The sequence below is a fragment of the Pelophylax lessonae genome, assembly GCF_965119305.1.
Source record: "Pelophylax lessonae genome assembly, chromosome: 2".
In the NCBI taxonomy this organism is placed as follows: domain Eukaryota; kingdom Metazoa; phylum Chordata; class Amphibia; order Anura; family Ranidae; genus Pelophylax; species Pelophylax lessonae.
The window spans coordinates 10,811,489-10,822,478 of NC_138769.1; the positions used below are offsets into that span (position 1 = coordinate 10,811,489).

The 10,990-nt window shown below is 48.4% G+C and overlaps 1 protein-coding gene across 1 annotated transcript in view; it reads right to left on the reverse strand.

Annotated features, from left to right (window-relative positions):
- LOC309547565 (putative nuclease HARBI1) overlaps window positions 1-10,990 on the reverse strand; it is a 34,001-nt gene that overhangs the window by 19,122 nt on the left and 3,889 nt on the right. Inside the window, exon 2 of the mRNA XM_082247439.1 lies at window positions 4,547-5,279. Within this exon, the coding sequence (XP_082103565.1) occupies window positions 4,547-5,267 (721 nt within the window). The 5' untranslated portion in view covers window positions 5,268-5,279. The remainder of the gene's footprint in view (window positions 1-4,546; window positions 5,280-10,990) is intronic.

Sequence of the window (10,990 nt, forward strand, 5' to 3'; positions counted from 1 at the left end):
GTTTTGGGCACCAGTTCTTAAAAAGGATATTGAGGAACTGGAGAAAGTGCAGAGAAGGGCAACCAAACTGATAAGAGGCATGGAGGAGCTCAGCTATGAGGAGAGATTAGAGGAACTGAATGTATTCTCTCTTGAGAAGAGGAGATTAGGGGGGATATGATCACCATGTATAAATACATAAGGGGGGGATATGATCTCCATGTATAAATACATAAGGGGGGATATGATCTCCATGTATAAATACATAAGGGGGGATATGATCTCCATGTATAAATACATAAGGGGGGATATGATCTCCATGTATAAATACATAAGGGGGGATATGATCTCTCTCTCTTCAGATTTCTGGGCAGTCTAAGGCCTCACAGCTGGAGACCTTGAGGCAGGTTTCTAGGCAGTCTAAGGCATCGCAGCTGGGGACAATGAGGCAGGTTTCTAGGCAGTCTAAGGCCTCACAGTTGGGGACAATGAGGCAGGTTTCTCTGCAGTCTAGGGCCTCACAGCTGGGGATAATGAGGCAGGTTTCTGGGCAGTCTAAGGCCTCACATCTGGGGATAATGAGGCAGGTTTCTGGGCAGTCTAAGGCCACACAGCTGGAGACAATGAGGCAGGTTTCTGGGCAGTCTAAGGCCTCACATCTGGGGACAAAGAGGCAGGTTTCTCTGCAGTCTAGGGCCTCCCAGCTGGGAACCATGAGGCAGGTTTCTAGGCAGTCTAAGGCCTCACAGTTGGGGACAATGAGGCAGGTTTCTGGGCAGTCTAAGGCCTCACAGTTGGGTACAATGAGGCAGGTTTCTAGGCAGTCTAAGGCCTCACAGTTAGGGACAGTGAGGCAAGTTTCTGGGCAGTCTAAGGCCTCACAGTTGGGGACAATGAGGCAGGTTTCTCCACAGTCTAGGGCCTCACAGTTGGGGAAAAGAAGGCAGGTTTCTCTGCAGTCTAGGGCCTCACAGTTGGGGACAATGAGGCAGGTTTTTCTGCAGTCTAGGGCCTCACAGTTGGGGACAATGAGGCAGGTTGCTGGGCAGTCCAAGGCCTCACAGTTGGGGGCAATGAGGCAGGTTTCTCTGCAGTCTAGGGCCTCACAGCTGGGAACCATGAGACAGGTTTCTAAGCAGGCTAAGGCCTCACAGTTGGGGACAATGAGGCAGGTTTCTCTGCAGTCTAGGGCATCACAGCTGGAAACCATGAGGCAGGTTTCTAGGCAGTCGAAGGCCTCACAGCTGGGAACCATGAGGCAGGTTTCTAGGCAGTCTAAGGCCTCACAGCTGGGGACAATGAGGCAGGTTTCTGGGCAGTCTAGGGCCTCACAGCTGGGAACCATGAGGCAGGTTTCTAGGCAGTCTAAGGCCTCACAGTTGGGGACAATGAGGCAGGATTCTCTGCAGTCTAGGGCGTCACAGCTGGGGACCATGAAGCAGGTTTCTAGGCAGTCTAAGGCCTCACAGTTAGGGCCAATGAGGCAAGTTTATGGGCAGTCTAAGGCCTCACAGTTTGGGACAATGAGGCAGGTTTCTGTGCAGTCTAAGGCCTCACAGTTGGGGACAATGAGGCAGGTTTCTCTGCAGTCTAGGGCCTCACAGCTGGGAACCATGAGGCAGGTTTCTGAAAAGTCTAAGGTATCACAGTTGAAGACTATGGGGCAAGTTCCTTTGGCATCTGGTTACCGTGCACTAATGCACGACTGCTAGTACCCAATGCAATCTCCCAAAAACTACGCAGTCACAAGCTCCCAGGACAGCTGCCACCTTCCAGCTTCCTCCGGACATGATCCAGTGAGTGGAGACAGTCTTTCTCCAAACCAGATCCTTTGTGGAGATGTCCTGCAATCAGCATCTAACAAGGTCCATCCAGGCCCTCAGTCCTGACAGCGCTGAGGCCTCTAAACTGCTGCATAGTCCATGGGCTGCCTGAACTGCTCCAAAATCCTTCTGATAAGAAGGAACCTAGCTCTCCATTGTTTCAGACTATTTCCAGCCCCCTACTGGACACTTCTCTCCAGGGATTGGCTGGAGCCTAATACATATTCAGGCTAGTTATTTGAATATCCTTCCCTAAGCTCTAGAAGCTTCTTTTAGAAGCAGGAGGGGAAAGTAATCAAACTTCCATCCTGTGAAACCCAAAACAGGCCAGAAAAAACAATTTCCACACCCTTGATTACAGAAGAAGCCAAAAACTAAATTTAGCAAGCATTCTACGCTAGGAGGGTGCTACATTTCATTCTCATAACCATACAATGAGCTGCAATGACAATAAGAGGAGTACATCTTCACTCTTCATTGCCGTAGCTCTGCTGCATAGTCACCATAGTTATTACTGTAGCACCCTCCCAGGTAGGTGCTAGGTAACCTATAGGGGAGACCGTGTCTGCTGATCAGCAGGGTCCAAATTGTTCAGCTAGGCTGACATGTGCTCCCAGGTGTGCCTGTTGTGTTGGGGAGTCTCCCCACTGCATCCAATGAGGGCTCTCATTGGACGGTGGAGGAAACCTGACCAAAAGCACACCAGGGATTGTATCTATCCCAGGGGCAGATTCTGCCGCAATGCATTCTGGGAGGGGGTATAAGTCTGTGGGGAGCACATGACAGGACGTCTTTGGTGGGAACCAGAGTCCCAGGAGGGAGGTGACGGCTGTCTCTCCTCCTGTCAGCAGAAAACGGGTGTCCTAGGCCAGCGGTCCTCAACCCTGGCCTACAGGGCCCACTAACAGGCCAGATTTTAAGTATTACCTTGGGGAGATGCAGACTAGAGTACTGCAATCACCGAGCAGCAAATGATATCACCTGGGATGAATTTCAGTTATCTTGCAAATCTGGCCTGTTGGTGGGCCCTGTAGGCCAGGGTTGAGGACCACTGTCCTAGCGACTGGCCTAAGAGGACAAAAGGCTGAGCTAAGCTGCAGAGAGGGACCCAGTGTGCTGAGGACCAAGCAGAGTTGATGGGGCAGGAGTTTCCAAGAAAATATTCCGAGTCGTGAGTACTGCAAACTGCCCCTGGGGTCTGCCTAGGATAGGGGACCACTCCGGAAGGTCAGAGGGATCCAAGAGCTAGCTATCCTGTGCGGAAGTGTCAGTAAAGGGGGTGCCAGAGTTTAACCCTGAAGAGTTAAGGGGGTGCCAGTGTGGGCCCTAAAGAGTTAAGAGTTGCAGTGTTCACAAGTAGCTACCTCAGCCAGGAAGGCCAAAGGGAGCAGTATAAAGGACTTTTGTATCACCTGGGAGTGTCAGAAGTCAGTTAAAGTTCACAGTCAGCAAGTCAGCGTTAAATAGCGCCAACGGGCGTTGACCGGCATTCAGCCAGCGTCAAGTCAGCGTCAGAAGGCATTTTTCTTGAAGTCCCCTTCAATTGTGTATAGTTGAGCCAGAGGAGTATCCCACTCACTCCCTTCTCCTATCCAAGTTCCTAAATAAATACAAAACCAAAGATGCCGGACTGTTTCTTGTCTCAGTGCTCACACTTGGGAGAACATGCTTAACCACTTAAGCCCCAGAGAATTTCGCTGCTCAAAGATCAGGGCCTATTTTGCGATTCGGCACTGCGTGACTTTAGCGGACAATTGCGCGGTCATGCAATGCTGTACCCAAACGAATTTGACGTCCTTTTTTTCCCACAAACAGAGCTTTCTTTTTGTGGTATTTGATCACCTGTGCGATTTTTACTTTTTGCGCTATAAACAAAAAAAGAGCGTAAATTTTGCAAAAATAACAATATTTTTCACATTTTTTTATATGAAATTTCCCCCCAAAAAAATGTAAAAATCAAATTTTTTTACCATTTTAGGCCAGTTTGTTTTCTGCTACATATGTTTGGTAAAAAAAAAAAATAATTGCAAAAAGCGTATTTTGATTGGTTTGCGCAAAAGTTATTGCATTTACTAATTAAGGGAAAGATTTATGTCATTTTTGTTGGGTTTTTTTTAACGAGTAATGGCGGCGATCTGCAATTTTTTTTTGTGGGACTGCGACATTGCGGCAGACAGATCGGACCACTGACTGACATTTTTGACACTTTTGGGGGTACCAGTGACATTACTACAGTAATCAGTGCTATACATATGCACTGTTACTGTAAAAATGACACTGGCAGGGAAGGGGTTAACTTTATTGGTGATGCAGGGGTTAAGTGTGTCCCTAGGGGCGTGCTTCTAACTGTCAAGGGGTGTGGCTAGTGGTGTAACAACAGAGACATACGATCCTACATAGCAGGACCGTATGATCTCTGTTCTTACACAGGGGAGAATGACAGGCGGCTTTGTTTACATCAGCCGCCTGCTTTTCTCCCTCTCCAGCTGGAGATCGCGAGTGGCCGGCGGACATCGGGTCCGCCAGTCACACGCGCGGGGATTTTCAGGAGCGAGCGGGGGCGGGAGCACGCCTCCGGCGGTGTGCGCTCGCCCCCTAGAGCCTCACAGGCTAGCGACGTAGTCCTACGTCGCTTTGCCTGTGAGGGGCTGACTGCCGCAGTAAATATACTGTGGGCGGTCGGCAAGTGGTTAACATACACAATATAAGACGTATGATTTATCAATAAAATCGAATTTACTTACCCACCAGCCAGCCTTCAGGCATTTTTCCTTGTTCAAATTTATCATAGAGAGCCGACTGCCGCAGGATATGATTGTCATTGAAACTTCCAGGAAAGCCAGACCCGATGTTCATAATGCGCTGGCGGGAGTCTACCACCACTTGGACGTTTAACGAGTGATAGCCTTTTCTATTGCGGAATTGCTCCTCTCTATTTTGTGGTGGTATCAAAGCAATATGGGTACAGTCCATGGCTCCCAGGCAATTTGGCATCCCTCCTTGGCGGGTAAATCCATCCTTCACCTCTTGCCACTCTTCCGTGGTTTTAGGAAAGTGGATATATGTATTCATATGTTTCTTTATGGCTCTCAGGACTGGTTTCAGGAATCTAGAAAGACTGGGACGACTGATTCCAATGATGTTAGCACATGACGGCTGAAAATTACCGGTGGACAAATAATTTAAAACCGCCAATAGCCTGACCATGGCAGGAATGGCGTGAGTTCTCCTCGTCAAGGGCTCAATGTCGTCGCCTATTAGGTGGAACAGCTCCATGATCCCCTGACGGCTCAGACGAAACATGTCCTCAACTTCATTGTCAGAGAGCTCTTCCAGGACAATATGTGTCCTGAACACCCGAGTCTGTCTGAGCCGAACGCTTCTCAGCCTGTCCTGAGCTACGCATACCGCTGCCGCAGCAACCGCTGTTATCGCTGTGAGTAGGAGGGTATCTCCGCCATCCATTGTAACTGTTATCTGAAAGAGATCATTATAACAATGTAGTTTAGATTTCTAAATTCTAGTAACACTTGCTGAATTTCATATTTTTTATATACTGTATATACACACATACTGAACAAAATTATAAAACGCTACACTTGTTTTTGCCCCCATTTTTCATGAGCTATGCGAAGTTGTCAGATATTGGCAGGACCCGGAACACGCTGTTGTATACGCCAATCCAGAGCATCCCAAACATGCTCAATGGGTGACATGTCCGGTGAGTATGCTGGCCATGCAAGAACTGGGATGTTTTCAGCTTCCAGGAATTGTGGACAGATCCTTGCACCATGGGGCCGCGCATTATCATGCTGCAACATGAGGTGATGGTCGTGGATGAATGGCACAACAATGGGCCTCAGGATCTCATCACTGTATCTCTGTGCATTCAAAATGCCATCAATAAAATGCATCTGTGTTCCTTGTCCATAACATACGCCTGCCCATACCATAACCCCACTGCCACCATGGGCCACTCCATCCACAACGTACGCCTGCCCATACCATAACCCCACCGACACCATGGGACACTCCATCCACAACGTACGCCTTCCCATATCATGACCCCACCGCCACCATGGGCTATTCCATCCAAAACGTACGCCTGCCCATACCATAACCCCACCACCACCATGGGACACTCCATCCACAACGTACGGCTGCCCATACCATAACCCCAACACCACCATGGGCCACTCATTCCACAACGTACGCCTGCCCATACCATAACCTCACCGCCACCATGGGCCACTCCATCCACAACGTACGCCTGCCCATATCATGACCCCACCGCCACCATGGGCCATTCCATCCACAACGTACGCCTGCCCATACCATAACCATAACCCCACCGCCACCATGGGTCACTCCATCCACAACGTACGCCTGTCCATACCATAACCATAACCCCACCACCACCATGGGCCACTCCATCCACAACGTACGGCTGCCCATACCATAACCCCAACACCACCATGGGCCACTCCATCCACAACGTACGCCTGCCCATACCATAACCCCACCGCCACCATGGGCCACTTCATCCACAACGCTGACATCACCAAACTGCTCACCCACACAATGCCATACACACTGTCTGCCATCTGCCCTGTACAGTGAAAACCGGGATTCATCTGGCGCATGCGCCCTGAGGGAATGGCCGCTCATGCTGTTCCTGCAGAGCCCTGTGCCGTGAATGGCGGCTCCCGCGTGCATGCGAGGGAGTGACATCATTGCGGTTCTGGCCAGTCACAGAGCCGGAGTTCGCAAACCCAGAAGCAAGACGGGTGAAGATGGAGGCGCCTGTAGCACTGACTTCTTGGTGCGGGAGGGCTTAGTTTTCAGGTAAGTTTAACATAATTTATTTTATTTCAGGTACTTACAGTGGGTATGGAAAGTATTCAGACCCCCTTACATTTTTCACTCTTTGTTATATTGCAGCCATTTGCTAAAATCATTTAAAGCGGAGTTCCACCCAAAAGTGGAACTTCCGCTTTAGGGAGTCCTGACCCCCCGACATGCCACATTTGGCATGTCATTTTTTGGGGGGGGGAGCGGGTACCTAGTTTTGACAGGTACCCGCTCCCACTTCCGCTCGGAGCGCCGCGGCGCCCTGAGCGGAAGTTCTCCTCTCCCCCTCCCTCCCTGCAATCTTCTGGGACACGTCAGAGGTCCCAGAAGATTGCCGGCCAATCACGGCGCGCAGCGCGACTCGCGCATGCGCAGTGGGTACCCGGCTGTGAAGCCGCAAACTGTAACAGCCGGGTGCCCACAGCAGTGATGCCGGCGCCGAGGGAGAGGATCGAGGCTTCCGGCGGCCGCATCGCTGGACCGTTGGACAGGTGAGTAAATGGCTGGAACTCCGCTTTAAGTTCATTCTTCTTCCTCATGAATGTACACATAGCACCCCATACTGACAGAAAAACACAGAATTGTTGACATTGTTGCAGATTTATTAAAAAAGAAAAACTGAAATATCTCATGGTCCTAAGTATTCAGACCCTTTGCTGTGACACTCATATATTTAACTCAGGTGCTTTCCATTTCTTCTGATCATCCTTAAGATGGTTCTACACCTTCATTTGAGTCCAGCTGTGTTTGATTATACTGATTGGACTTGATTAGGAAAGCCACACACCTGTCTATATAAGACCTTCCAGATCACAATGCATGTCAGAGCAAATGAGAATCATGAGGTCAAAGGAACTGCCTGAAGAGCTCAGAGACAGAATTGTGGCAAGGCACAGATCTGGCCAAGGTTACAAAAAGATTTCTGCTGCACTTAAGGTTCCTAAGAGCACAGTGGCCTCCATAATCCTCAAATGGAAGATGTTTGGGACGACCAGAACCCTTCCTAGAGCTGGCCGTCCGGCCAAACTGAGCTATCGGGGGAGAAGAGCCTTGACGAGAGAGGTAAAGAAGAACCCAAAGATCACTGTGGCTGAGCTCCAGAGATGCAGTCAGGAGATGGGAGAAAGTTGTAGAAAGTCAACCATCACTGCAGCCCTCCACCAGTCGGGGCTTTATGGCAGAGTGGCCCGACGGAAGCCTCTCCTCAGTGTAAGACACATGAAAGCCCGCATGGAGTTTGCTAAAAAACACCTGAAGGACTCCAAGATGGTGAGAAATAAGATTCTCTGGTCTGATGAGACCAAAATAGAACCTTTTGGCCTTAATTCTAAGCGGTATGTGTGGAGAAAACCAGGCACTTCTCATCACCTGTCCAATACAGTCCCAACAGTGAAGCATGGTGGTGGCAGCATCATGCTGTGGGGGTGTTTTTCAGCTGCAGGGACAGGACGACTGGTTGCAATCGAAGGAAAGATGAATGTGGCCAAGTACAGGGATATCCTGGACAAAAACCTTCTCCAGAGTGCTCTGGACCTCAGACTGGGCCGAAGGTTTACCTTCCAACAAGACAATGACCCTAAGCACACAGCTAAAATAACGAAGGAGTGGCTTCACAACAACTTCGTGACTGTTCTTGAATGGCCCAGCCAGAGCCCTGACTTAAACCCAATTGAGCATCTCTGGAGAGACCTAAAAATGGCTGTCCACCAACGTTTACCATCCAACCTGACAGAACTGGAGAGGATCTGCAAGGAGGAATGGCAGAGGATCCCCAAATCCAGGTGTGAAAGACTTGTTGCATCTTTCCCAAAAAGACTCCTGGCTGTATTAGATCAAAAGGGGGCTTCTACTAAATACTGAGCAAAGGGTCTGAATACTTAGGACCATGTGATATTTCAGTTTTTCTTTTTTAATAAATCTGCAACAATGTCAACAATTCTGTGTTTTTCTGTCAGTATGGGGTGCTATGTGTACATTCATGAGGAAGAAGAATGAACTTAAATGATTTTAGCAAATGGCTGCAATATAACAAAGAGTGAAAAATTTAAGGGGGTCTGAATACTTTCCGTACCCACTGTATATAGTGCTGTCAGTTTACACAGTGCTTTACATATACATTGTACATTCACATACTGTAAGTCCCTACCCTCAAGGAGCTTACAATCCAAGGTCCCTAACTCACATTCATACATACACATACCACGGCCAATTTAGACAGGAGCCAATTAACCTACCAGCATGTCTTTGGAGCATGGGAGGAAACTAGAATTCCCGGAGGAAACCCACGCAGGCACAGGGAGAACATGCAAACTCCAGGCAGGTAGTGTCGTGGTTTGGATTCTAACCGGCAACCCTTTTGCTGCAAGGTGAAAGTGCTAACCACTACACCACTGTGCCGCGATACATACTAGCACATTAAGGGCTTTACCCCACAGGTTCACCCCACCCCCCCCCAAAAATAATTTTTTTTTTCTATTAAAATTACAAGCATGATATACTAAGGCTACGTTCACATGCATGTGGGCATAGCGGATCACGGGCAGAATCACCGCAATTCTGCCCGCGATCCGGAATCATTGCAAATCGCAGGACGCCTGTGCCATGCCTGTGATTTGCAATGGCACCCCAAACGCTGTGCGATGTTGCCGCGATTTTTGCCTGCCGAACAGAATCGCGGGATGCCTGACGCCCATGAATTGGCTTCCCCTGTGGCAAATGGGCGCACCCCCCCCCCCCCCGGTCCTGCAAAGCGGCCTACAGGTATGTAGTTTTGTGGTCGGCAAGTGGTTAAGATGCAGTGATTTTGTTTTTTTTTGCACTGTGTTATTTAACTGACAATTGCGCGGTCACGCTGTACCCAAATAAAATTGATGTCCCTTTTTTCCCTACACATAGAGCTTTCTTTTGGTGGTATTTTGATCATGTCTGCGGTTTTTATTTTTTGCGCTATAAACAAAAAAAAGAGCGACAATTCTGGAAAAAAAAATAACTTTTTTTAACATTGCCAATAGAAAAAAAAATAAGAAATCTAATTTTTTTCATCATTTTAGGCCAATTTGTATTCTGCTACATATTTTTGGCAAAAAAAAATCCCAATAAGCGTATACTGATTGATTTGCGCAAAAGTTTATCACGTCTACAAACTAGGGGAAAGATTTATGTAATTTTTATTTTTTATTTTTTTACTAGTAATGACGGCAATCAGCGATTTTTAGCGGGACTGCGAAAACAACAATTTTTTACTTTCTGCTATATAACAAATCCAATAAAAAAAAAAAAAAAAATTCTTTATAGATTTAGGGCAGTATGTATTCTGCTATAATTTCATACCAGCCTCATAGCATTATTATACTGGCCCAACAGCATAACGCCATTATTTTATTGTTCATAATAGGAAAAACCATGAGTTTTAAAGCACATTTGAAGAGTGTATTATATATAGATAAGACATGAAAGCACATAGGGCTTTCTATGTATAAGAGCAAACTTCTTTCCAGGCTCCCTCTCAGAGACTGCAGACACGATAAAAGACAAGAGATGGTCAGAGGCTGCGGACATGTTACAGGAGCTGGTCAGAGGCTGCGGACACAGTACAGGAGATGTAAGAGACCACAGACAGGATACATGAGATGGTCAGAGGTTGCAGACATGGTACAGGAGATGTCATGGGCTGCAGACATGGTACAGGAGATGTCATGGGCTGCAGACATGGTACAAAAGATGTCATGGGCTGCGGACATGGCACAGGAGATGTCATGGGCTGCAGACATGGTACAGGAGATGTCAGGGGCTGTGCGGACATGGCACAGGAGATGTCATGGGCTGCAGACATGGTACAGGAGATGTCAGAGGCTGCAGACATAGTACAGGAGATGTCAGAGGCTGCAGACATGGTACAGGAGATGTCAGAGGCTGCAGACATGGTACAGGAGATGTCAGAGGCTGCAGACATGGTACAGGAGATGTCATGGGCTGCGGACACGGTACAGGAGATGTCATGAGCTGCGGACATGGTACAGGAGAGGTCATGGGCTGCGGACATGGTACAGATGGGCTGCGGACATGGTACAGGAGAGGTCATGGGCTGCGGACATGGTACAGGAGATGTCATGGGCTGCGGACATGGTACAGGAGATGATCAGGAGGTTGTGGACACGGTACAGAAGATGTTATGGGCTGCGGACATGGTACAGGAGATGATCAGGAGGTTGTGGACACGGTACAAGAGATGTTATGGGCTGCCGACACGGTACAGGAGATGATCAGAGGTTGCGGACACAGTACAGGAGATGATCAGAGGTTGTGGACATGGTACAGGAGATGATCAGGAGGTTACG